The sequence below is a fragment of the Cucurbita maxima genome, unplaced genomic scaffold (genome assembly GCF_002738345.1).
Source record: "Cucurbita maxima cultivar Rimu unplaced genomic scaffold, Cmax_1.0 Cma_Scf00009, whole genome shotgun sequence".
Taxonomy (NCBI): domain Eukaryota; kingdom Viridiplantae; phylum Streptophyta; class Magnoliopsida; order Cucurbitales; family Cucurbitaceae; genus Cucurbita; species Cucurbita maxima.
Genome location: NW_019272025.1, coordinates 3,551,960 through 3,577,553, shown reverse-complemented (window position 1 = coordinate 3,577,553; position 25,594 = coordinate 3,551,960). Strand labels below are relative to the sequence as shown.

The following is a 25,594-nucleotide window of genomic DNA, read 5'->3' as shown; positions in this document are numbered from 1 at the left end:
TATATATATATATATATATATATATATATATTGAGAGGTTACTTCATATATTTAACTATATTTGAATCATGGTTAGTCTTATTAAAAGTTTGAATTTTCTAGTGACGAAAGTAACCTACTTTTGGAGATGGGAAGCAATTGAGTTTAGTTAGAAAAGAGAAACTCACTTGCCCTTTGACTACTGTGTCTTTTGGACTCTTCGTTCGATCGATAACTACTGTATTTGTAACATAGCGAGTAGATATTGTGTCCAAGTTCATTACTAGCCAATATTAATTTTTTGGGTTTTGTCCTTTTGGGCTTTTGGTCAATTTTTAAAATATGTTTGATAGTAAGAGGTTTCCACACTCCTAATAATGAATCTCACAATCCACACCCTTTTTGTACACAGCTTCCTCGCTGGCATACTGTCGGGTGACCATCCCATTTCGATGTTCATCATCCTTGCTAACACTTCATTCGATGTCTAGCTATGATGTTGTTTGTAGCAGCTCAAACTCACTGCTAGCAGATATTATTCTTTTAAGCTTTTTCTCAAGATTAGAAAGGTTTTACACCCTTATAAATAATGTTTTGTTCTCTTCTCTAATTGATGTGAGATTTCACAGGATTTTCCATCTCTCTTAAACTTCTCCAAACGTCTCGATTTTATCAACCTAACTTTAAGTGGGGGATCGAATGAACACTCAAAAGTGCGAGAACGAGTACAAATGAGCCTTGGGCATGAGAGCTTGATTAGTATATATTATAAGGCTCAAAATGTAACCATATGAAGTCTTGAAAAGGCAAAGTGGTGGACGGTGGTGCTTTATTATTTCTCAAAGGAGAAAAGAAAGGTAAGAATCACTCCATTCAAACCCCATTGGTTCAATAACTTTGTTACCAAGTGTGAGTGAAACATGTTGATTGCTGCATTACACGTGCCCATCTGTAAAGCCCTCAGCTGCTACAATCCAACGACGAAACAGACAATAAAAGGAATAAAATCCGTCCCATAAATAAAAGTATGATCATGTTTTTGTCCATAATCCAACAAGCCCACACCCACCCACATCTTCAACCCCACTTCCCCAATTATTGGTTTAACCGAGTGAATTGCGGGGGTCGACAACACCCTATGATTTGAAATGACATGAAGATACAAGAATCATATTAATTGAGAATCTAGATGACGTTGGGTTCGATATTGCGCATGAAAGACCTTAACTCTGAGTAAAGACAATGTCAAACCGAATGACTTGGCTTAGAGTAGAGGTAAGCGGATTGTGTCACATATGATTAAACATGCATGCGCATCCGATTTGTATAGCTGAACAAGTTTAGATTTTGCACGAACAATATTTGGTTGGCAAAGACAGACCTCGCCTAAGTCCAACCAACCCACAAACTGATCCTTATTGTCATTCTTTTGGGCTTGTCGTAAACTGAAGCCCAAGTCTATTTTGGATATTATTGGGCCCACCTAATTGCTTGGGCTTTTATTCCCAATTAATATAGAGGGCACAGCATATTTACATAAATAACCTATTTGTAGCTGCTATTTACTACAAAAATAAATAAATTAAATTTGAATAAAATAAATAAATAGGATATCCCATGACAAATTTACCCTTCAACTTGAGAAAAATTATCACTTTAGCCAACCCTTATCTCTTTATTTTTTAAAATGTTTTTAATTCTTATAATCAATTTAAATTCCCTAATTAATACCCAATGAATGTGAAAGATCCAAAATTTTAATATTATAATACTCAATCAGTCTATTTCCCCAACAAAAAATATATATATATATATATAGAAAATGTCTTCTTAAAAAATATAGAAATATCTCAGCAATTTACTAATTTTATATTAAAAAATATATATTTAACTGATTAAAATATTATATTTTTTAGACTTAAATATTTAATTTAAAAATCTTAATTACTTCGTTTTCTCGTCTTCCTTTTTCCTTTTTCTCTTCTCCCTCTATGTCAGTTCATATTTGGCATACACAACTTCCATGGTCGCCATCCAACGCCCACCATCATGCCATGTGAGGAACAAATGCTCGCCTTTTCCATCCACCACATGAACGTCACCTTTTCGATGAACAAAATAGACAACCAATATATGGTGGAACGAATATATAAAATAACAAGCTCGTTCTTTGTTATTAGATGAACAAATGAAAGATTAAATCTAAACATGGTTACAGTTGAATATGAATATGTTAAATGCTCAATTGACAATATATGTAACCGTCTAAGAACCAAACATGGTTGTTTTCAAGTTTTAAAATACATTTGTTAGAGATATATCTTCACAGGGTGTTGTCCACTTTGAGCATAAGCTCTCATGGCTTTGCTTTGAGCTTCCCAAAATGCCTCATACCAATGGAGTTAGTATTCCTCACTAATAAACTCATGATCATTCCCTAAATTAGTCGATGTGGGACTTTCATCATCCAATACTCACCACATGGGATGTTGGTTGTGACAACGATTGGATTTACATTAGCTAACGACAACAAGTGGGTATCGAAAAAAAGAGGATGAAATAGAAGAACAAAAAGAAAAAGTAAATATCGTCATTAAAGAACAATTAAAATGCTAACGGCTACGTTAACATTCTTTTAAATCAACCATCGATCAAATTTGAATGCACTTTACCAAGCTTTTACTTCACAGCTTCCCATCTATGGATAAAATATTAAAATATTATTTGGTAGCCATTAAAAAAAAAAAAAAAAAAATCCTATTTTCTTTTAATACAATACAGTGAATATGATTATTTCAAATTTGTTACTTTAAACAACTTTCCAAAATTTCAAAATAGATTTAACATTTAATATGCAGAAGCATTGACTTTAAAAAAAAAAAGAAAAAAAGAGAACGAGATATTTTGAAAAATATTTAGATGAAGAATCGTGTTCATCTAACACATCCAAAATATGAACGAATATTTTTAAATAAAATAGTGCAAATTTGTATTAAAAACATTTTTTTTCTTCAAAGAGTATTATTGATTTTCTTAAAAAAGAAAAAAAAAACTTTTTTTTTAGATAAAGCATGAAATTTTGGGATTTTTTTTATTAAGGTAGAAAAAGAAGAAGAAAAAAAAAAGGAGTGCTCTCATTCTGGAACAAGTAAAGAGATGGCAGAATCAAAGTAATATCCAAATGGGAAAATAATATAAAAGGAAAAAGAAAAATTATTGGGAGGAAAATGAAGACTTCTGTGATTAGAGGAAAAAAGAAATAAAAATTCAAAGCCACAAAGCGCCGGCTTGTTTCAAAATGGGAACCAATTCCCCAGAAATATGAGTAGCCATGACTCTATCCAAACCCCCAAACAAGGTGCCCCCAATAAACACCGCCGGCAACTGTATCTCGGCGTTGGGAGATTTGGCGAAGGCCTCCAATTCCTTCAGGACGCCGGATTCTTGTTCTTCCTCCACCTCGTACACCGCCGGATTAGCACCCAACCCCAGAAGAAGCCGCTTCACCACATGGCTCATACAGCACCCTCTTCTAGCAAACACTATCGCCGCATTCTCCGATACTGACGCAATCACATCGCTTCTGGATCCCCCACCTTCCGCCGTCGCAGACGCTGATCCACCCCCCCATGCTGATCTCATTGATAATGTGCCCTGTTTTGTGTCAATTGATTGCCATGACCGGTAAGGAATTGCTTGGTGCATGGCTACCTGAGATAGAGAGGTGAGAAATTGGTATGGAATCTTTTTGTTTTTCTTCCTTGTTTGGTTTGTGTTGGACATATAGCGTTGGAAAGTGGTGGGATATTTAAAAGAAGAGGAAATTAAGAAGGGGGTGTTGAAGCGTCAACGGCTGTTAGGCAAGGATGGAAGGCTACGCGGAGGCTGACGACTGTGGGCTCCCCCTGACGTTTACTATGCCCTCATTTCCTCTCCTCTCCTTGCTTATATGTATGTTTGACGTCCTCCTCTACGTCTACTTTTATTTTTTAATCAATTTCTCCTTTTTTGGCATCTAACTTAAAACTTATCCTTTCAGTCTTATACCCATCAAAAGTGTATTATTTGATTATAAATATACGAACATTTCCTAGAACACTTTCCTCCAACAACATATATGGAGTCAGCATACTAAATTCATTGTTAACAGATATTGTTCATTTTAGTCGAAAAACTTACTGTAGCAGTCTCATAATTTTGGAGTTCCGGTGGGCGGAGAAACATGAGGCAGCCACCCAAAATTTTGTCCGCCGTGTCAAAGAGGATAACGGTATACGTGTTGAGTTAGGACGTCAATATGACGGCACCCTCTACCCCACTCTTCTTCGACCTCCATTATTCACATTTTTAATTGGTTTTATTTATTAAAGTCGGCCACATCGCCATCCCCATCGGCGTCTCCGTCACCGTACGCGCCACCGGCTTGAATTCCAAGTTTCAATGGAAGTTGATTTTGGATTGCGTCGCCGCTCACCCTCACATCCTTAATTCCCTTCCACCCCTCATGTTATGCCACGCCTCTCTAACCATTTCCTCAACCTCTTAACCCCTCGCCGACTTTATTCCACACAGTGGGACGATTTTACTATCTATGCCACTAACCCTAAATATATTCCTAATTGGAGAATCTTTTAATTTAGTTAATTTATATTTTATTTTATTTATACGTATTAATTGATAGTTTATATCGAGAATATAAACGAAAATTAAACTTTCCATATCAATTCTATTTCTCATTAACTTTATAATAATATTTTTATATTATTTCTTTGAGTAATAATATTTTCGGATCTATTCACACTCTTAAATAGATATTGTATTAGAATGAAGAAATCTACTCTAGTTTGAGGAATATTCTAAGATCATTATAATTTTTTAGTTGAAAATATATTTGATTAAACAGACAGATAAGAATGGAGAATATAATACCATGCTCTTCTCTATTTCTTTCTCTATTCCGGTATAAATAGAGAATCTCCGCTCTATTGGGAGGTTCCTAAACTTTACTTACTATTTCACTCAACCTCGTATTAGCTAAATTATAATTAATTGAATTGATTAATACAATTTGTCCATTGATATTATGATACCTGGACACAAGGAAATGTATGTTTTAAGGGGTCAGGGGGGGGGAAAAGGTCATAGCCACGTTGCTTCCACCGTCCACGTCCACTTTCGAATTATTAAAAAAAAAAATGTGTATTATTATTATTTTTTAAATTTTATTCAATTTAATTTACACGCACAAAATCAACACGGTATGAATATTTAAATTGCTAATTTAATTCTAAAAAATCCGCCGCTCATGGAACAATGACTGCTGACTCATTTTCCTTTCTTTCCCATCATGTTTTGTCCAATATGACGTGTCATCCCACTCTGATGACGTGTCCTTCTTTGTCTTTTTTCTTCTTCCCTTCATATATGCTCCATGAGCTAATCACACATCTTATTCCGATGCTCGACTCGGCCAATTCATACAAAATTAATTAAAAATAGCATTTTTTAATTTTAAAAATAAATAAATGAATTAAATTAATATCAGATATTCATATATATATTTTTAGTTGAATAGGGTGGATTTATTTAGTTGCACTTTTGTACGCAATGGCATTGAAAATTTGTTTATTTAGTTAATTTCATGAAAGCTTCAATAATATCATAATTTTAAATAAGAAAAAGTAAAACCATTTAGGTCAAGGAATTCTTTATGTAATGTCTTACGAAATTTCCTTAACCAATGGTGATTTCTTTTTTTTTTTTTNAACAAAAAAAAAAAAAAAAAAAAAAAAAAAAAAAAAAAAAAAGAGTGGACCGTCCGCTACCACGTGTCATCAACGGTTTGGCCCAATTTTTCGGACCGGCCCTTCTGGAAACAAGGTAGCTACTTTATTTATTTTTGTGTGTTTTTTTTTAATTAATTCAAATTAAAAGATATATATATTAGAAGCATTAAAACTTAATGCAATTAATAACAAAGTTTTTGAATAATCAATTTCAAATCTCTACACTTAGTATGCCATGTTAATTTTTCCTGTTTTTTTTATATTATTTTTATTGTTAAAAGCTAATTATAAATATTTAAGTATTTTTCAATTTAATTCTTAATATTTTTATTTTTAAGAGATATCTAATCATTTATTTCTAAATATATTTTTTAAAATTCTTATCTAATAAATATTGTCGGCTTTGACCTGTCTTCTACTTCACAAAAAGATTTTATACGCACCTACTACGAAAAGATTATAGCCCTATTCCGATGAGTGTATAGGTCGGTAACTGTCCAATCCCTTATTCCTTTGTGGCGAAGACAACAATACCTTGGGTTTAAAAAGGGCAGTGTTTCCTCGGAGGGGTGAATTGGAAGGTTATACAGGTGTAAGGTAGTAGTCATGTGGGCTGGGCATGGGTGGAGCTAGCCTTGGTTGGAGCAGTGATTTGTGGGGAGATTGGGCAAGCGACGACATAAAATGCACCTTTTAAGCCACCCTCAATACACAACACAACAAAAATTGGGCCATTTTACAACACTTTTCTAACCCACATAATATATAACTTTATTATACATGGTTTCTTTCACACGCACATAGTGAGTGTAAGCAGCAAAGGCACTTTCAATTAAGGGTACACTTCAATAAGTGACCTTAAACCCAACTTACAAACTATGGTGTAATCACTGAAACCTGCTTCCATGAACGAGGAGGCGCATGAGACGGCCAAGGTATTGAGCCTTTGAAGGTTGAATATGGAGCGCCGCCACTAAATCGGAGAGGGTCATGGGTTGAGCATGGCTATGGATAACATAAGGTATGCCCAATTCAACAGCACATTTAAGAGCCATGGAGTTCATAAATTTCAAAGCATGGTTCCGAACATGAGCTTGGGATTGAAGCAAATCCAACCTCTCTTCCATCTAGATTTTGTTAGGGATCAGATCTGAAATCAGGCAACCTCTGGAAGCTGTATTTATGATATTAATTTCCTCACAGACCGCACTGACCTCTCCCTTTGTCAATCATAAATGACTTGGACCTTCCAAGAAAGGAAAGTACCTTTTTTACCATATAATTCCTAAGAGTACATTTATTTCCAACCACTTGAGAGGGACCAAAGAGGGTAATACAAGATGTCAAGTTTTATTGATTTCCATTGAGACGTGTAATAATCTTCTACTTGTTGAATACAGCTTTTTGTGAGAAATACTTAAGCTACTTAGCGTTCAGATGAATTAGATAATTTATTTCTAAAATATCTAATCATATATTCCTCAAATACCCAAGTGTTTTTTTAAAATACTGTCTGTTTTTGGCGTGTTTGATTTAAGAATGGGTTTATTGGGAGAGAGCTAGTCTTACTCCGATTCGGCCAGTGCATTAACCAACTGTGGTATTATTTGTATCCATTCAGACTCACGGATAACAAATATTTTAGTTTATTACGTATTACTAAGCATCAATTATTTCAGGTAATAATGCGAAAAAGAAAAACACTTTAAGGCTACACTTCAATAAATAAGAGACGTTAAACCCAACTTAGAAACTATGGTGTAATCACTTTCCATAAACAGATTCTTCCATTCTCTCCAGTTTCTATCCAACACCATGTCTGTGATAATCACTTTTCCACTGGCTTGGAATTGTCTTTAATTTTAAAGTTTTGAGAGAAGCCCGAAACCGAAAGCACAAAGAGAGCGAGCTCTCTTTTTTATTCTTGAAATGCAGACTACAAGTTCTATGAACTCATAACATAATTAAGCAGTAAATATTTTAGATGTAAATAAGAACACTTTTGAGTTAAGGGTACACCTCAATGAGTGACCTTAAACCCAACTTACAAACTATGGTGTAATCACTGAAACCTGCTTCCATAAACAGATTCTTCCATTCTTTCTCATTTCTCTCCTTGCCGTGTAGATTGACCATCATCAATACATCAAACAACAGTTGGGTTTCAGTGGACTCCCTCTCTTCCATTTCGTTGTCCAACACCATGTCTATGATCACCAATTTTCCACCTTCAGCTCTGCTTGGAATTGCATCTTTACACTTCTTCAATATCTTAATGCTTTGTTCATCATCCCAATTGTGTAACACCCACTGATTATCAAAATCCATTAATAATTTAGTGTTACAAACATATCTAAGTTCTTAATATAAGAATATTACCTTGAGCATAACAGCATTTGCAGGAGGAATTTTTGCTTCAAGCATGTCTCCTCCAATAAACCTCAAGTTTTTTGCAGTTCGTTGCTGGTTGGAAACCACTTGTGGGAGATCAAATACAGTGCAAGTGATGTGCGGGAACGCCTCTGCAATAGCGTTGGCCATAACGCCTGTGCCACCACCAACATCAACCAATGACTTCAACCCTTCAAACACTCCGCTACACTTCTCCGTCACTATTTTACCAATCATTTCAGAATCGCAAACCATTGTCTGTTGAAACAAATTGCCAAAACTTGGTTCCTGAGCAGCATACTCCCATATGGGCTTCCCGTTTGCCATTTCAAAGGAATTGGAGTTATGGTCTTGATCTGAGCTGCAGAGCCAACCGCTGAAAGCTCCCAAAGAAGCAATTGTAGTTTTATCCAAACCAAGATACAAGAAGGGTATGATTTGGAAAGTAGTGTGGGAGTGTGTGTCGGTGTGGCGGAGGAGAAGGCGAGAGGATGGCGTGAGGCTGTATCTCACGTCTTCTTGCTCGTCCGCATCAAAGAAGCCGGAATGAACGAGGAGGCGCATGAGGCGGCCAAGGTATTGAGCCTTTGAAGGTTGAATACGGAGCGCCGCCACTAAATCGGAGAGGGTCATGGGTTGGGCGTGGCTATGGATAACATCCGGTATGCCCAATTCAACAGCACATTTAAGAGCCATGGAGTTCATAAATTTCAAAGCATGGTTCCAAACATGAGCTTGGGATTGAAGCAGCTCATCCAGCTTCTCTTCCATCTAGATTTTGTGGTAAAGCTCAGATCTGAGTTCAAGCAACCTCCACAAAGCTATATTTAAATATATAATTTTGTCCCAACTTTCTCTTAGCCTGGTAGTTGCTATCCTCCACAAAGCTATAATATATATTTAAATATATAGTTCAAGCAACCTCCAAACATGAGCTAAAATAGTTGCTATCCTCCCAACTTTCTTTTTGAAATCATAATTGAACTACTTTATTTATATATATATATACTACTCTGAATTATAAATATTAATATTTGAAACCAAAAAATTAAGTTTCAAATTTCTGCCAACTAGTTGGTGTAACTCGTTTTCTTTTATTATGTCTCATAAATAAGATATCTTTATTGGTCTCGACTAGTTGGTATACTCGGATGTTGATTCATTAGCATGTAACATGATAGTTTCTATTATACAAATAATATAATTGGTAATTAGAGTTAGGTTATGAGTTTTTTTTTTTTTTTTTGGTTAGATTTGTATGCTAGAGTTATTCAAGTAATTTTCATTAAATTATCTTGTGAAATAATTTGAATCACGAGTTTATAAACAAGTTTTCTTTACTCATACATTGGACCTCGAATCGAATCTCTTTAGAAAGCAATTTTTTGTTTGTCTCAGGTAGTCTACTCCAATTCTATTGCGAAACTTTTATTATTAGGGTAGCCATACAGTTCATATATTTGTAATGATTCACATTGCATCGTCAAATGATACAAATCTTGGATAAAAATCCAAACTCACTAGAACGCCCTTGTTGACGATTCTGTAGTCCCACAGCATCTAGGGTTCCTCAAACAATATGATATCCCAGATGTTAATAGTCAAGGTAATTCGTTTCAAAATTTTCTATTAGGTTGATTCTTTACCAAAAAAATTATCTACTCCTTAGTTATAATAATTCTTTGTAACTTGAGATATGCACATGTATAAGGTTTTTCACGTGGATTATTTAAATTATCGGTCAAGGGTATTTTAGTCATTTGCATATATATATATTTTTTTTTAAGAGATTCCTAGTTGAACACTAATGCTAATTCATTTCTCAAATTTGTTTTTTAATTCTTACAACTAAAAGTATATAATTAATTAATAATTGTTTGGACTATTGACTCCAACTAATACGATCAATTTGGTTTTATCCAACCTAAATCATAAAAATTAGAATTAGTTTTATATATATATATATATATATATATTATTTGAGTTGATACATAATAAAAATTATTCGATTTATGGATTTACATTTTTTTTATTGTACTCAATGAACAAAAAAAAAATAAGATTATAATTCAACTCAATCCAATAATATTATATTTTGAATATTAATGTGTAACGGATATGAATGATGTGTTATTATCGTAAATATTTAAAGATTTTTTAAAACAATAAAAAAATATAAAATTATCGGATTAGTAAAGAAAACCCAACCCAATCGGTGTACTTATGAAGAAACGAGATGCTTTGGAAATTAGTTTGGAATAAAAAAATAATAATAATAATAAAAAAGGCTTAGAAATGGAAGTAAATTGTGAGTCCTCAATTTTGTCAACCTGGAATTTTAGAGAATTGGTCTGACCTAAAAGATCTGAACTAAGGAGCAAAAGAGAGATTGGTTGCTTCTGTAATGAAAGAGTAATCCGGTAATCTTCCTCCTCGAAGCTTTACCCTGATTTTCGACCCCAAATTTCTGCTTGGCGGGTAATAATTCTGTATCTATTGCTGTTTTTTTTTTTCGATTTTGATACTTAAATTGGGGCTGAATTGTTCGTCCGCTTACTGGATTTTGAAGTTGAATGTTTGATAGTTATTCGATGGCTCAGAGAGATCATGACGAATTAGAAAATTGTAGAAAAATATGTTCATGATTTTAGTCGGAAAATTTAGATAGACCTAGGTGAGGAGAAATTAGCTTCGGGAGACATTGTGATCATTTTATGGTCCGCACATTGATTAGAATTTACTTGTTTCTAATTCAATCTCACATTCTCTGAACTGCGAGTGAGAGGGAGTGGAAGAACATGCAACGGCGACCTTAAAAATGAATTCGTTTCGGAGGCTCAAATGATTTTTTCTTTTTCTGGATACATTCTGTTTGGCAATCCGAACGGACTTTCTTTTATGATTTCTTTTTCTTTAGTTGCTGCTAAGATAATCTTGGTAGTGGACAAGAGAGGAATCGATGCCGAAGGGTTTGAAGAGTAAATGTCATTCTACTTCTCATCAGCTTTTGAAGGAAAAAGCAAAGAACCGTGTTAATGATCTTCAAGGGATATTCACTAATCTTCAAAATGCACGAAAGGAGAGTCGTACTACTGATATTGCTGTCTTGGAGGAGCAAGTCCATCAAATGCTTAGGGAGTGGAATGCTGAGCTTAATGAACCATCGCCTTCCTCTTCATTTGTTGTAAGTTCATCAATTAGACTGAGTACTCAAAGTTTCCATTACTTTTGTAATTTAAATGCTTCTATACATTCAATTAGGAGGGTAGTCTTGGATCGTTCTCGCAAGAACTAGCCCGTCTTCTTGAGCATTGTGATGAGCAAGATGATGCAACTAGTACAATGGCTGAACCAAAGACTGAACCTGAACTCCATTGCGTTCTTGCCAGCAAACCGTCAAATTTTGTTCAGGTAGGCCTTTTTTTCATTTTTTTTTTCGATGAACTCCATGTTTCAGTGGCTGGATCATGTATTTTCTGGATAAATTCTCTCCTGCAACCAATCTAATTCAGCTTATGATGCTCCCTACTCTAAAATGTTGTTCCACTTCAAAGTAATACATCAAATATATTTCTTAAATTGTTTCAACTTTTAGTACTCTACATGCTTGTGGGATCCATGTCTATAAACCCAAGTTTTTCAAGATTTGGCATTTTTATTGGCTTAGTTGTTTTTTCACTTTTTAATTTTTGATAGAAGTATCTGTGCAACAATTTTCGTTGTGAGATTTGAGGCTTATCAATTATGCAGCCTGATTTGTTCTCTCCTTTTCAGTCATTATGGCGTCCATTAATAATTTTGTTGTTTGTGCCTTAGCTTTGTAGAGAAATTTGACTACGGCCTGTTATTAATTGATTCAATCTGAAGGTTTATGTTTCTAAAATGATAAAAAGGAGAAAATTTTACGTATATTTCTGAAAAGTTTACACTTATTACCAATGTATCATAGTACATATATGACTATCAATTGAGTCTGAGCATATTTGGTTTTCTGCCATCCATATAATGCATAATATATTTTGTGTTCTAATAGATGCTAACTAGCTGAACTAATGCTGCCCCAGGATAGTTTTGGTTTTCCGGAGCTCCAACAGCATAGTTTTCTAGGATTTGAAGAGTGCCAAGTCTCTTCTCCAGTTCTACAGAATTATTCATTTTACAAATCTGACATGGCTACTCAGCCTAATTGTCAAAGTTTCGAAGTAGATAAAAACTTTGAGCAGAACACGGTAGTCAGTAAGGATGATGTGTCTACTTTGGATTGCATTGCATTGAATTCACATCAAGAATTCGACTATGGGGTTCTTGTTGGGCCATATGATGCGGGAGACTTTAGTCAGGACACAAAGTCCGGTATTCTCCCAACTATCTCACCCCCACCGTCTGCTTTTATGGGCCCGATATGTGCTCTCTGGGATTGTTTCAGACCTGCTCAAGGATCCAAATGGTGCCTGGACTATTGCAGTAGTTGTCATTCTGTTCTTGCAATAAATGAAGGCCTTCCAGGAATGACTCCAATATTGCGCCCTGGAGGCATTGGCTTAAAGGATGGTCCATTGTTTGCTGCTCTTCGTGCAAAGACACGGACCAAAGAAGTTGGAATACCCATATGTGATGGTGCTGCAACAAGGAAATCCCCATGGAATGCTCCTGGTAAAGCTTTTATGTTGCTTTGTAACTTTTTCTGTTTTTCTGTTTTCCGGGTTCTATTTCATTTGTTGTTTTATTTCTTGTTATTACCCATTGCCATTGTATAATCTCTTTATTTGGTCCAAGTGAGTTGGATCAATTGGTGTGTGTTTATAATGGTTCTTTACATTCTTGCAGAGCTTTTTGATATTTCATTTCTTGAGGGGGAGACAATCAGGGAATGGCTCTACTTCGACAAGCCTAGACGGGCCTTTGAGAGTGGCAATCGAAAGCAAAGGTCATTGCCAGATTATAATGGGCGTGGTTGGCATGAATCAAGGAAGCAGGTGATGAAGGAGTTCGGTGGTCAGAAGAAGTCTTATTACATGGATCCACAGCCATCAAGCTCTCTTGAATGGCATTTGTACGAATACGATATCACAGATTATGATTCATTCGCATTATATAGGCTGGAACTCAAGCATGCTGATGCAAAGAAGAGCCCAAAGGGAAAACTGACAGCTGATCCTCTGGCTGATCTGCAGAAGAAGATGGGAAGGCTTACTGCAGAGGGGCCTGTTGAGCTTGGACAACTTATTAAAGCTAAGAGTACGAGTACGACGATTGCGAATAATAAGGCTGATAATGTAAGTATCAATCTTTCTCCACATCATCAGAATATGTCTAACACTAACTGATCACGATTCTTATAATGGCACATACTGGAGTCTTGCCTGCTGCTGTATTTTTGTGGCAGGGTTACAGTCAGTTTCAGTTTAATGTGTCTGCTTTATGTTAATATATACTCTTCGGTATGTTGTCTGGTGATCTGTGGCATATTTGACCCTCCCCACTCCCTTTCTACAGAAGGAGGAGATTCTGAATGCTTGTTTATTCTATAGGGATTCTTTGGATTTTGAATCCAATATGCAGGGAAATACCTGTTTCCACGTTGTTTTCGATCTAGAAAATATGTATATGTTTGTGTTTGTGAATAATAGTGTGAGAAAGCTCCGCCCAAGTCGAGCTTTAGAACACTGGAAAGGATTATGTTCGAGAGTCGGTAAATAAGAAGCAAATAATGTGAGCTCCCAAAGATAAGAGCTGTAAGGTTAGAAGGAATGACAGGGCAGACCTCATTCATGTGTTCTAATCCCAACCCTTGAAATGGTTTGTTTGGCTTCTTAGCTGCTGCTATGTACTCAGCGAGGAGTGCCTTGCTCACCTGCAATGAAGTACCCAACCTCCTAAATCCCTCGGGTAAAAGAAGCAACTTGAATAGATCTTGATGATTTATATGTGTACTATCTCTTATCAAATGACCAACTCTATTTTCAGTCTTCAAGCCTTGGCCTCCACATGCTTCACGACATTCCTTGTACAGAAGTTATCAAATCTATATTTCCTCGAGATGCGTAACCAACGTATTTCCTCGTCAACGATATCTGTAAAGTCCAAATTTTTCATTACTAACTTATTTGCTAGGTTAGAACAAGTGTTGCACGATATCTTCTACAAGAGTGCAATTGTGACACAGAAAAACTCATCATTTTTCGTGTTCTTAAGAATTGGATACAAGGTTATGTGCATCCATGAGGTTCCACATCTTTTTAACGTCGAAGGAGAAGCATTCAAAAAGCTTTGGAGGGGAGAATTCAAGACATGGATTGACACAAAGAACCGAAGAATATTGATGAGGAACAAGATGATTAGAAAGCACCTGAGTTCTCCAAGAAACGCGCTCCATTGTAGAGAATTTCGTGGTACACGCGCATATCCATAAAATCGTAAGTGGATAAGTAACGTTAAAAGATAAAACCTAATACGAAAAAGTAATTTATAAAGTATTATTAATCGTTATAAGTATTGGTACATTTGTTCTCCAATAATTTCCCTCCCAATAATTCATTTTGTTGTTGTTGTTCTAAGCATCCATCAAATTCATAGGTACAGCCTACCTAAAAACAGCACTAGAAATTATGCATTCCAAGGAACACACATGATCATTTAACATTTCCCCAACAAAAAAAATAAAAAACCAAACAAAATTTAGAAAACAAAACAAAACCAAAATTAAAGAGAGACCCATTTGAGGAATGAATTGATTTTAAGTATTTTGAAGATTGTTATGAAGAACAGCAGCCAGCCTTCTTAACGGCAGAGACATCATCCTTGGAGCCAATGTCAATGGTCTGTCCCTTAGGCAGGACTGTGGGATCATCTCCAATGTCAAGGATCTTCCTGCTCACCACTCTGTAGGTCTGCGTGAGAACCTCCGTGAAGGAATTCTCGACGTTGAATGACTCTAATGCTGATGTCTCCATGAAATATGTTCTCTCCCTCTCTGCAAATGCCTGCGCGTCCTCCATCGACACTGCCCTCAGGTGCCGCAAATCCGCTTTGTTCCCTACCAGCATTATCACTATGTTGTGATCCGTGTGCCCTCTTAACTCCTTCAGCCATCTCTCCACATTCTCAAATGTCACGTGCCGCGTCACGTCGTACACTATCAATGCTCCTACCGCTCCCCTATAATACGCGCTCGTAATCGCTCGGTACCTATTGTAACCCAAAAGTTTAGAGACTAAATTTATAATTCATAATTTTTTAAAAAGTAAAAGTTTAGGAAAACCTTTCTTGGCCGGCAGTGTCCCAAATCTGAGCCTTGACGATCTTGTCATCGACGCGAATACTACGGGTAGCGAATTCAACACCGATGGTCGATTTGGTCTCGAGGCTGAATTCGTTTCGGGTGAAACGGGACAAGAGATTGGATTTTCCGACGCCGGAGTCGCCGATCAGCACCACCTTGAACAGGTAATCGTAATCATCATCGGCTCTGTAAGCGCCCATTTCAAGAATTGTCGAAAACAGAGGAGATTTTAATTATGCGACGATTTTTAGGAAATGGGATCTGGATTTATAAATAAATAGATAAAGACAGAGATCCCGACAGTCTCCAAGGGAAGAGAGAGAGGGGGAGAGAGCGAGAGAGAGAGAGAGAGGGAGAGGATGAGGCTGCCGGAGGAGAGACGAGATTGAAAGGGGAGACGATTCCTTACAAGAATGCTCTGCTTTGGCTTTCTATTTGCTAAAAACAAAATCATGCTCAAAACTTTCCTGCCCACCAATCAGATCCAAACTTCCAATTCTAAATTCTAAATTTCTCAATAATTTTAAATTTTAAATTTTAACTGTTTTAATTTTGGTAAAAGTTTAGATTTAGACCCATTCCTCTTTTTTTTTTCTTCTTTTTTTTTTCCTTTAAATAAATAAATATATATTCCTTAATTATTAATATAAAGTCAATAAATATAATAAAAATATGGTTTGGTGAACGTAAATCAATTCTTCGGTTGCATTTGCAGCGCCCAAGTTGGACTATATTATTTAATATTTGTTCGGTTCCCTTAATTCAAATTTAATTCCCTTTTTTTCTCTAAATAAATTAAATAAAATAATTCCCTCTTGCTTCACCTTAATTAAGAAAATAAAAATAAAATAATAATAAAGTCTCGGACTAATAAAATTATTTCGTATATATATATATATATATATTATTTTTTTAAAAAAATAAAATGGAGGAGTCTGCGCAGTAAGAATTTGAACGGCGACCGTTGGAAAATAGTTAAATCTTGACGGAGTTTATTTTATTTTATTTATTTTTGAAAAATCAAATCTCCACGACAGTTGAATAGACATTTCTTGCAAGTGGTAAATAATGGACATGGTCAACTTTGGTGACCATCAATTAATTTGGTTAATTAAATATATTTTTTTTATAAAAAATAAATACTTCAATTTGGTATATTAAATTAATGTTTTTTTTTTAATTACTAAACCATACAATAAAAATGTCTTTAAAATACATATGAAAATATGTTGGCCTGTCCATTCGTTGTTTAATTAAGTAATAATGGTGACATTTTATTAATTTAATTCTAATATTTGAATTTTCGTCCATTTTTAATTTCCTATTTTAATATTAAATATTAATCTTTATCGTAGTTTTATTCAAATTGTAAGAGGAAACACATCAGCATAGATGTGACTAATATTGGATTGATGTGGTTTAATTATTAAAATTAATAAATTTAAGAAAAGAAATATATATTATACTTCAGTCCTCCAATTTTTAACGCTACTAAACACAAAATTAAAAGTTTACGACCCTATTAGTGTAACAATCCATGTCTAGGATTTTAAATTTGAATTTGATGTCTGGTGGTCCCGTCATTCCAACATGTTTTGTTTTCATTCACATGCATCCTAGAAAAATTACAGTAAAATACACTTTGTTGGTATAGACAGTAAGTTTCATTTTCTTTACGTCTTTCTTAATAATTTTATTCTCAGGATCGCTTTCGTTCGAATGTGGTTTCGGTTCATTTATGTACATTTTTTTTACTCAATGTCATAATCATACACGAAAATTAAATTTATATTAAATAGATCAATTAACTATTACAATTCAAACATTGATTCAGGAATTTATTAGAGAGAAAAATGAAAAACTAATAAACAAATTCGATTCTTTTGACAATTCAAGAACAAAATAGACACAAAATTAAAAGTTTTTCACAATAGAAACACGAAATGAAATCTAACTTAAAGAAACACACATTTTCTGGCCTTTCGTCGCTTTCTCTTCGGTTTCGGTGGCTGTAGAACAACTTTGATGGCAGCATCAAACACAGCTTTGACATTCTGCAAGTTAGATCAGTTGATCACAAGTGTTAGATTCGGGTTCGGGACATGGTTAAACTTCCATGGCTCGATTTGAGTTAGTAGCATCAGCCAACTCTGTCTAGCTTACTTCAAGATCAAATATTTGCTTTCAGTTACCTGCTGAGTTTTGGAGCTGCATTCTATGTAACCAGCTGCACCAATTGCTTTCTTCAGTTCTTCACCCTGTCAAATAAGGCCATCAACAACTTCCTCTCCCATCAGATCCATGAATATGAAAGCAATACCTGCGCTGTCGTGATCGGTACCGCACCGGGGTGGCTAGTCAGAAACTGCTTATCGTCCCGTAAATCTGCAAACAAGTAGCCATTTAAACATCAAATGACCCAACATTCTGTCAGTTTTTGATGTGTTTGAACATGATTGTCATTACCAAGTTTGGTTCCAACAAGAACAATTGGGACAGTCGGGGCATAATGCCGCAGCTCCGGGATCCACTGTGGAAACAAATAAGAAGCCTGATGTTCTAATAGCAATGACTTATAGTTGATAATCAAAGGAGAGCAGATGATGGTTGTGAACCTTCTTGGAGATGTTTTCATAGCTAGCTTTGCTGATTAGAGAAAAGGCCAACAGAAACACGTCTGCACCTCTATAGCTCAAAGGCCTCAGCCTGTTGTAATCTTCCTGTCCTGCATTTAGCAGATAACCCCAACAATGAATGGCTTCATATTCTTTCTTTAAACATGATTAGATACTCCATAAGTTTATTATCAACTCACCCTTGAACTTATAAGCTTCAAAGTAATAGGCTAAAGTTCCCTTATATCAATACTTCTATCAGGATGGTTGGAAAAGGAGTCCCATGTCAACTAATTAAGAGATTGATCATGGATTTATAAGTAAGAACTACATCTCCATTGGTATAAGGCCTTTTGGGCAAACCAAAAACAAAACCATGAGAGCTTATGCTCAAAGTGGACAATATCATACCATTGTGGAGGTTTGTGATTTATAACATGATATCATATCCATGCCATTAACTTAGCCATAACAATAGAAGGTGTTGAATAAAGAAGTTGTGAGCCTCGAAGGTGTAGTCAAGTATCGAACAAATGATGTACTATGTTCGAGGGCTCTAGAGAAAGAGTCGAGCCTCGATCAAGAGGAGGCGGTTCGAGGGCTCCCTAAGCATCAAAAGAGGCTTTACGATGTAATTTGTTCGAGGAAAAGACTGTTGAAAATTGTTGGGAGGAAGTCCCACGTTGGCTAAGCATTAAGGGGATGATCATGGAGTTATAAGTAAAAAATACTATCTCCATTAGCACGAGGTTTTTGGAGAAACAAAAAAACAAAACCACTAAAGTATAGGCTCAAAGTGGACAATATGAACATGAACACTCTAAGCTTAAGTTGATGGGCTACCCTACCAAATCATCCATCAACCAAAAAGCTCATGGGTGATAATAAGTTTGCCCAAATCGTGAAGGTCAAGGCACCCACAATCCTCACAAACAGAAACCCAAATTCAAAAGTGGATATCAAGTAAAGTTTCTCACCAGCAGTGTCCCAAAGCCCCAGGTTGACGGTGCTGCCATCGACCACTACATTAGCACTGAAATTATCAAAAACCGTGGGCACATAGTCCTACAAGAATTCCCAGAAAAACAAAGTGCCCAAATCAGCTCAGCTCAAACCTTAAATCTTCGACTAAAAATGGAGAAGACAAAGAACAGAACAGAGACGCTTACAGTCGGGAAAGTGTTGCTAGTGTATGAGATAAGCATGCAAGTCTTCCCCACAGCCCCATCTCCAACAGTGACACACTTGATGAATCGAGCCGTACTCATCTCAAGAACCCCCTTAGAGTATTACCTTCAACCTTCACCAATTGCAAGTTCAACAATCCCTCAGAACATTACCCACTTCTCCGATTTTCGTTTCTCAATCTCCATTGGTGAAGAAAAAGAGCCAGAAATTGAAAGAACTATGTAAAAGCAGAGAGAAGAGGGAAGAAAATGAATTGGGGTTCGAAATTTGAATAGAAATGGAGGGGGTGGAGAAGGGCATTTAATAATCCTAACAAACTCAGAATCTGGGTTCAACTTTTGCGTTGTGGGTGTGAGTTTATGGTGTGTTCTTTTAGCCCTCACCATTGATTGCTGCCAAAAGCTTTCCGTTTCTTAAAGCTGACGCCCAAAACCCAAAAGGGAAAACAGCCAAATTGAATGCGTTGGGTGATAGTGTTGGTTGGTTTAAGTGTTACACAAGGGAGAGCTTTAAATTGATGATAATTAAGAGTTAAATCCGCCATGTATTTCCTTAATTACCTCAAAACTTTATATTAAAGTGTGTCCGGAACAGCTGAGTTAGGTTGTTAGGGCCCTACTTTGGACTTCACTAGCATTCCTTACTTATAAACCTATGTTCATTCTAATTTACAATCTAAACAGAAATGATCGATGATTGGTAATAGCATAACTAGAAGATGAGTAAGAGAAAGAAAGTTACGTGGTGGTTAGCGCAACGCATCTGTTTTGGGTATAGAGGCGACGTATATAGGCCCGTAATGATTGAGAGAGCCGAGTTCGATGGAGTTTAGTATAATAAAAAAAGAATGTGTAATTAATATGGAACAAAGTTTGTAATTGGGTCCTATTTGCATTTTTATTAAAGCAACTTTTGTGAGACACGTTTACAGCTGATACCATCATTTTTATGAAGCTCAAATTTCACAACTTCATAATCATTCCCCATTGCTTTTGGGAAGGGAATCAATCCAAAGAGGAATCATAATCATTGGACGGCTATGATTTCATTTGTGTTCTATATTATAACGAAAGTGCGTGCGACTAACTCAACGATTTCAAGACATCTTTATTTAAGTTGGTCATTGTAACATACTCGAAAATTATTTTTAATTTCGATTCGATAATGAAGGAAACTTACAGATGAATTGGGAAATTGTTGGTTCATTTCTGGCTTGCACGCCCTACAAGCACTAGGGGAACAAATGCCACGAGACGTGCTTGCTAGTTTGGGAGGCCGTTGCAACATTTGGGGATAGCAATGTATAATAGTTCAAGCCCACCGTTAACAGATATTGTCCGTTTTGGCCCACCCACCATTAACACATTTGTTTAGTTCCCCTCTCCAACATATATGAGATCTCACAATTAACTCCATTTGAGGGCCAGCGTCATTGCTGGCACATCGTCCAATGTCTAGCTATTATATCAATTGTAACAAATATTATCGATTTTGACTCGTTATATATCATCGTCAATCTCACAATTTTAAAACGCATCTACTCCGAAGAGGTTTCCACACCCTATCCATCCACGTTTGATTTGACCCAAATGAGTGAAAACTTCATAGAAGAAAGCAAGAGAAGGGATGTGGATTCTGTGGTTGATCTTAAAGTGTGTAAATTTATTTTATTCTGTTTGAATCCCTTCTTTTCTTTATCACAAACCCTTTAATAATTCTTATTACATCATTGCATAATCTAATCTACAGGATATAATATGAATTAACACAACGAACATGCTCAGTCTTTGATCGGGTAGCTCGCCTCCATGGCTATGCCACAGGCACCTCGCTTGTCAATCGAATCACGCTTCATCCTTATGTACCCAGATTCACCCCACTCAGTCCCCCACGAATTCTTGACAAGCCAGTAAGTATTATCCCCAACTTCCCCATACCCAACGATTGCTACTCCATGATTGAGCTGCTTCCCACAGCTACCTGAGAAGATACCACTAGAATAGAATTGAAAATCATATCCCCCTGCATCAATGGCTACAGAAACTGGCTGATGAGCAACAGCAGCTTTCAATTTCTTCTCGTTATTCATAGGTACTTTTTCATACCCACTTATTGTCACAGAGTGGTATCTCACTTTTTGCGTGTTGCAAAAAGCTTCAATTCCTCTGTATGGATATTCTCTCTCTGTTGTCAGCCCACTTCTCTTGATGTACTCAAACGCTTTGTTCATGAAACCGCCATCGCAGCCCTGGTTCCCCAAGGTGATATCACAGTCCACAAGCTCTTGCTCTGATAAAGACTCTAACTTTCCTGTTCTTATTTTGTGGATGCCTTCCACTGCTGCTACTGCAGAGAATGCCCAGCAACTCCCTGTTTCAAATACTTCAAAACTTGTGAGTATAGATAAAAGGGCTGTTGTTTTAATGAATGAGTTCATTTTACGTTGGCTAATTAAAGAAATGTTCATGGCCTTTTGGGGAAGTCCAAAGTAAAGGTACGAGAGCTTATGCTCAAAGTAGACAATATCATACTACTGTGAAGGTTCGTTATTCCTAACATGGTATAGAGCTATGCTCTTAACTTAGCTGTCAATAGAATTCTCAAATATCGAACAAAGTAGTTGTGAGCCTCGAAGGTATAGTCAAAAGTGACTCAATTGTTGAATAAAAGGGTGCACTTTGTTCCAGGACTCTAGAGAAAGAAGTTGAGTCTCAATTAAGGGGAAACTGTTCCAGGGCTCCATAGGCCTCACGGGAGACTCTATAGTGTACTTCGTATGAGGGGAAAATTGTTGGGAGAGTCTCACCTTGGCTAATTTATAGAATGATCATGGGTTTATAAGTATAGAAAACATCTCCATTGGTATGAGACCTTTTGAAAAGTCCTAAAGCATACTATTGTGGAGGTTTGTTATTCCTAACACATACCGCATTGGCCTTGATCCTTTACCGGAGTAACAGCATCTTCCATTCTCCAGTCAACATGATTAGGCAAGCTAATAACATGATCATATCTGAAGCATGTATCAGACAGGCAATCAGTTTGATACCCCAAATAAGTGATCTTAAACTCATCATTTGTGAGGTCTGCAAAACTATTTTCAGCAAGAGTATATGAATGATTCAGTGAATTGAAGTTGTCAATGTACTGAACATTCAGCTGATAAACTGTGAATCTCCGTTCCTGCTCTTCTCTGCTCTTGTATTCTCGGCTGTGTTTATTCATCCATTTCTTGTACCTGTCTTGTAAGCCATTGGAGGGGCTGTCCGTTGCCATGGATGCCATTGAGGGTGTGCAGATAACCCAGAGAATCAGGGACGTTAAACCCATGTTCCAAATCGTTTTATATGCTTCCATGGCCCGTTTCTAATTGAGAATTGAGCTGAGTTTGTGTTCATTGTTCACATGGAGTTCTGATTATATATTGATCCATTCTCAACTGTAAAAGGATGGAGTTTTGATACTTAAGAAATTCTTGGATTCATGTGGTTTACACCTTGAAGTTTGTGTAGGGCAAGTCTGTGTTTCATGTTACCTGCACGGCAGAGAAAGATGGCAGCCACCATGCAGCTTTTGCTTTGAGGCATGCAATGGCTTAATCACTTCATTTTGGAGCATTTTACTGTCATCTAAATTGTAAAATGAACGGTACTAATTATGGTGTTAATATCACTGGGACAAGAAAAAAGAAAGAAGCATGCAACACTAACATATCTGCTACCGACAACCACCTTCAACGACCAATGACTAGATGATGGTTGGAGATCGGGATTGAAGGTTGTGTTGAGGATTGTCGGGAGAGGAATCCCACATTGGCTAATTAAGGGGAAGATCATGAGTTTATAAGTAAGGAATACTGTCTCTATTAGTACGAAGTCTTATGCTTAAATTGGGAAATATCATATCATTGTGGAGAGTCCTGGTTCTTAACAGGCTAGTGACAAACGACCACTTCGACAATCACTAAAATGATTGGTAGTCAATGATTGGAGACAAAAACAAACGACTGTTCCTAAGAATCAATGACTAATGATTAGCAACCACCACTCACCACTGGCTATCATGACTAGTGACTAGTGATTAGAAATACAGCCCATAAGATGCTAAACGTGTAGAACAAATTGATAAACAGTGAAGAAATTGTAGCGGTGAACGCCTCAGCTGGGAGAGAGCAACATACCCAAAAATCAGCCATGATTTAGCTCAGTAACAATCCTAACTACAATTCAATCCACATGGGTTTACGGTACACATGATACACATGAACCTTCTGATGTTAAATCATGCAGCAGCAACTTTGCACGGATCATATCCAAACTAAAGCTTGACATCGAGAGAAATACAAAAAAACACGTGGCTAACCCAATTGAACTGTATTCAAGTTGACGTAGCCGGACATTATTGAATCAACGATGATTGTAATGAGACAAATAGTGAGGGATCCCACTAAATTGCAAGTCAGAGAGTGCACGTGGTGACTGATCCCTACCCTCATTGATTATAAAATAAGCCAAGCCACTGGCGACTTTCCTTTGAGTCCACAACCAACTGGAGATAGCTGTCCATGTGCCATCACTGCAAAATCATATCACAATCTGATACCCATCATCAAACCCTTTACTCCCCACATTTTCATCCATTTCCGCCTTATAAACCCTCTGTTACCCTCCCTTTGATTTGGGTTGCATTTTGTTTCCTACAATTTCGTCTCAATCATGCCAAATTTGCCTCCCAAATTCCCAAACTTCAACACTCCAAATCCCCCTGCACACGACGACTTCCTTTCCTTCTCGTCCCCTCGACAAAGTCTCCACCATCGGTCTGTTAGCGACTCGATCGCCTTCCTCAAAACGCCGACGATGAATCAAAGCATTTTAGGCTCGGCTGCACCATCCAACAATAATGCATTTGATGGGTTTGATGAAGATGATCAGCCAACTTCTTCCGAGACACATAACGATGGAAACACTGACTCGAAACGAGTCAAGAGGTAAATTAAGAGCGAGTTTTATACAATCTTTAAAAGGGTGTAAAAAAGTTGACATCTTTTCATGAAAAACACACAGAATCTTAGCAAACAGACAATCTGCACGAAGATCACGGGTGAGAAAGCTGCAATATATTACAGAACTGGAACAAAGTATCAGTACATTACAGGTTGTTTTGCATTGTAATTTAATAATTTCGGTGTGTTCATGAACTTGTTTGATTAATGTCTTAATGATATGATTATACAATGAATAGGCCGAAGTTTCAATGTTGTCACCACGAGTAGCATTTCTAGATCAACAACGACTGCTTCTAAACGTGGACAATAGTGCTTTGAAGCAAAGAATCGCCTCCCTCTCCCAAGACAACATTTTCAAAGATGGTAACAAAACAAAACAAACCCTCATTTCATTCTTTTTTCGAGTTTAACCGTTGCACCGTAGAATGATAATAGATGTCTTAGTTATCGAGCAATACTCAGTATGCCGCTCTTCGTTTTTTTATCTATATATTTAAATATTCCCTCTTATTTTTGTTGGATGAAAGTTCTACAAATTCAATTTTTCTCGTTCTATCTCAGAGTATCTATTTATGGACAATATCATACTATTCTGAAGAGTCGTGTTCAACTAAGTATCTTTAATTTTAAAGAAAATACAAGTATTTTTTAAATTTTTTTATGAATATATATATTGAAGAATTTATAAGGATGTGCAGCCCATGAAGAAGCATTGAAGAGGGAAATAGAGAGATTAGGGCAATTATACCATCGGCAACAGAAGAATCGGAGAATGGATAGCAATGGGCCGTCGCCGGCAGCAACCAACGAACCCATATCTCCGGGAGATAAAAACCAGAAGCTTCTCTATGTTTGACCAACTTTTTTACCTTTGCTTTTTTGTCGGATAACATGTTGAGTCAAAACTCAGCAGTCAAATGTTCAATCAACAAACTTTACTGCAGTAAATATTTGTTCAAAGGATTCCATCATTTATCTATCCCCTTATAATGTTTTTGTCCTTATTTATTTTAATGAGATTTTTTTTTTTAATATTATGTTCATATTTGTGGTTTCCTTGACGTGAAAGAGTTGCTAGAGGTTGATTGCTCACATGGGTAAGCCAAATATGTATTTTTTTTTTTAAGTATTCAATTTAGAGTTTAAGTTTATATATTTGTTCATCGAAAATGGACGTCTCTTTCAATGAGCCATCACTGCTTGTCGTTTTCGTCTATGAAATTTTTCACTATCGACCTTCTTGAAATTTCTTCCCATATTTAGACGAGAAACGATTCGTTCGAATGTTTACAACGAGGAATGAGGAACTTTTGTTTCTTATTCTAGCCAACAATTCCTCGTCTAG

The 25,594-nt window shown here is 36.3% G+C and overlaps 7 protein-coding genes across 9 annotated transcripts; 2 read left to right on the top strand and 5 right to left on the bottom strand.

The window, feature by feature from the left end:
• Positions 1-3,094: 3,094 nt before the first annotated feature.
• On the bottom strand, positions 3,095-3,902 carry LOC111484142 (glutaredoxin-C9-like). The gene has a single exon (XM_023130626.1). The coding sequence runs from the start codon at positions 3,760-3,762 to the stop codon at positions 3,247-3,249; it is 516 nt and encodes a 171-aa protein (XP_022986394.1). The 5' UTR covers positions 3,763-3,902; the 3' UTR covers positions 3,095-3,246.
• A 2,549-nt stretch (positions 3,903-6,451) lies between these two features.
• Positions 6,452-8,988, bottom strand: LOC111484102 (probable O-methyltransferase 3). Its single transcript, XM_023130556.1, has 3 exons — positions 8,145-8,988; positions 7,838-8,075; positions 6,452-6,662 (listed from the first exon to the last, which is right to left on the bottom strand). The coding sequence occupies exons 1-3, from the start codon at positions 8,925-8,927 to the stop codon at positions 6,598-6,600; spliced, it is 1,086 nt and encodes a 361-aa protein (XP_022986324.1). The 5' UTR covers positions 8,928-8,988; the 3' UTR covers positions 6,452-6,597.
• Positions 8,989-10,455: 1,467 nt separating this feature from the next.
• Positions 10,456-13,615, top strand: LOC111484090 (transcription factor VOZ1-like). 2 transcript variants are annotated; one of them, XM_023130537.1, is made up of 5 exons: positions 10,456-10,634; positions 11,074-11,340; positions 11,418-11,567; positions 12,221-12,809; positions 12,984-13,615. In XM_023130537.1, the coding sequence occupies exons 2-5, from the start codon at positions 11,116-11,118 to the stop codon at positions 13,481-13,483; spliced, it is 1,464 nt and encodes a 487-aa protein (XP_022986305.1). In that variant the 5' UTR covers positions 10,456-10,634; positions 11,074-11,115; the 3' UTR covers positions 13,484-13,615. The 2 variants fall into 2 exon arrangements, with proteins under 2 accessions (XP_022986305.1, XP_022986306.1); XM_023130538.1 differs by having other exon boundaries at positions 10,457-10,576.
• A 1,080-nt stretch (positions 13,616-14,695) lies between these two features.
• LOC111484133 (ras-related protein RABA1f-like) lies at positions 14,696-15,896 on the bottom strand. Its single transcript, XM_023130608.1, has 2 exons — positions 15,418-15,896; positions 14,696-15,344 (listed from the first exon to the last, which is right to left on the bottom strand). Exons 1-2 carry the CDS (start codon positions 15,636-15,638, stop codon positions 14,912-14,914), a joined length of 654 nt encoding a protein of 217 aa, XP_022986376.1. The 5' UTR covers positions 15,639-15,896; the 3' UTR covers positions 14,696-14,911.
• Positions 15,897-17,292: 1,396 nt separating this feature from the next.
• Positions 17,293-19,688, bottom strand: LOC111484136 (rac-like GTP-binding protein RAC2). Its single transcript, XM_023130615.1, has 7 exons — positions 19,223-19,688; positions 19,031-19,118; positions 18,054-18,163; positions 17,905-17,968; positions 17,759-17,823; positions 17,631-17,696; positions 17,293-17,492 (listed from the first exon to the last, which is right to left on the bottom strand). Exons 1-7 carry the CDS (start codon positions 19,319-19,321, stop codon positions 17,394-17,396), a joined length of 591 nt encoding a protein of 196 aa, XP_022986383.1. The 5' UTR covers positions 19,322-19,688; the 3' UTR covers positions 17,293-17,393.
• A 1,331-nt stretch (positions 19,689-21,019) lies between these two features.
• LOC111484106 (ervatamin-B) lies at positions 21,020-22,947 on the bottom strand. The gene is made up of 2 exons (XM_023130564.1): positions 22,169-22,947; positions 21,020-21,611 (listed from the first exon to the last, which is right to left on the bottom strand). The coding sequence occupies exons 1-2, from the start codon at positions 22,596-22,598 to the stop codon at positions 21,022-21,024; spliced, it is 1,020 nt and encodes a 339-aa protein (XP_022986332.1). The 5' UTR covers positions 22,599-22,947; the 3' UTR covers positions 21,020-21,021.
• Positions 22,948-23,792: 845 nt separating this feature from the next.
• LOC111484131 (basic leucine zipper 61-like) lies at positions 23,793-25,217 on the top strand. Of its 2 annotated transcripts, none has more exons than XM_023130605.1 (4): positions 23,793-24,231; positions 24,308-24,398; positions 24,486-24,612; positions 24,948-25,217. In XM_023130605.1, exons 1-4 carry the CDS (start codon positions 23,957-23,959, stop codon positions 25,103-25,105), a joined length of 651 nt encoding a protein of 216 aa, XP_022986373.1. In that variant the 5' UTR covers positions 23,793-23,956; the 3' UTR covers positions 25,106-25,217. The 2 variants fall into 2 exon arrangements, with proteins under 2 accessions (XP_022986373.1, XP_022986372.1); XM_023130604.1 differs by having other exon boundaries at positions 24,939-25,217.
• The last annotated feature ends 377 nt before the right edge of the window (positions 25,218-25,594 follow it).

Bases quoted from the DNA above. Each gene is read 5' to 3' on its own strand.
- LOC111484090 (XM_023130537.1), top strand. From the start codon at position 11,116: ATGCCGAAGGGTTTGAAGAGTAAATGTCATTCTACTTCTCATCAGCTT. The intron at 11,568-12,220 runs GTAGGCCTTTTT...ATGCTGCCCCAG, and splicing joins AACCGTCAAATTTTGTTCAG to GATAGTTTTGGTTTTCCGGA. The intron at 12,810-12,983 runs GTAAAGCTTTTA...ACATTCTTGCAG, and splicing joins ATCCCCATGGAATGCTCCTG to AGCTTTTTGATATTTCATTT.
- LOC111484136 (XM_023130615.1), bottom strand. From the start codon at position 19,321: ATGAGTACGGCTCGATTCATCAAGTGTGTCACTGTTGGAGATGGGGCT. The intron at 19,119-19,222 runs GTAAGCGTCTCT...GAATTCTTGTAG, and splicing joins CTAGCAACACTTTCCCGACT to GACTATGTGCCCACGGTTTT. The intron at 17,493-17,630 runs GTAACTGAAAGC...TCTAACTTGCAG, and splicing joins GCAGCTCCAAAACTCAGCAG to AATGTCAAAGCTGTGTTTGA.
- LOC111484102 (XM_023130556.1), bottom strand. From the start codon at position 8,927: ATGGAAGAGAAGCTGGATGAGCTGCTTCAATCCCAAGCTCATGTTTGG. The intron at 8,076-8,144 runs GTAATATTCTTA...TTTGATAATCAG, and splicing joins CAAATGCTGTTATGCTCAAG to TGGGTGTTACACAATTGGGA. The intron at 6,663-7,837 runs GTTTCAGTGATT...TCATGGAAGCAG, and splicing joins GAATCTGTTTATGGAAGCAG to GTTTCAGTGATTACACCATA.
- LOC111484106 (XM_023130564.1), bottom strand. From the start codon at position 22,598: ATGGAAGCATATAAAACGATTTGGAACATGGGTTTAACGTCCCTGATT. The intron at 21,612-22,168 runs GTATGTGTTAGG...TATTTGAAACAG, and splicing joins AAAGGATCAAGGCCAATGCG to GGAGTTGCTGGGCATTCTCT.
- LOC111484131 (XM_023130604.1), top strand. From the start codon at position 23,957: ATGCCAAATTTGCCTCCCAAATTCCCAAACTTCAACACTCCAAATCCC. The intron at 24,232-24,307 runs GTAAATTAAGAG...AAAAACACACAG, and splicing joins GACTCGAAACGAGTCAAGAG to AATCTTAGCAAACAGACAAT. The intron at 24,613-24,938 runs GTAACAAAACAA...AGAATTTATAAG, and splicing joins AGACAACATTTTCAAAGATG to GATGTGCAGCCCATGAAGAA.
- LOC111484133 (XM_023130608.1), bottom strand. From the start codon at position 15,638: ATGGGCGCTTACAGAGCCGATGATGATTACGATTACCTGTTCAAGGTG. The intron at 15,345-15,417 runs GTTTTCCTAAAC...GGGTTACAATAG, and splicing joins GACACTGCCGGCCAAGAAAG to GTACCGAGCGATTACGAGCG.
- LOC111484142 (XM_023130626.1), bottom strand. From the start codon at position 3,762: ATGTCCAACACAAACCAAACAAGGAAGAAAAACAAAAAGATTCCATAC.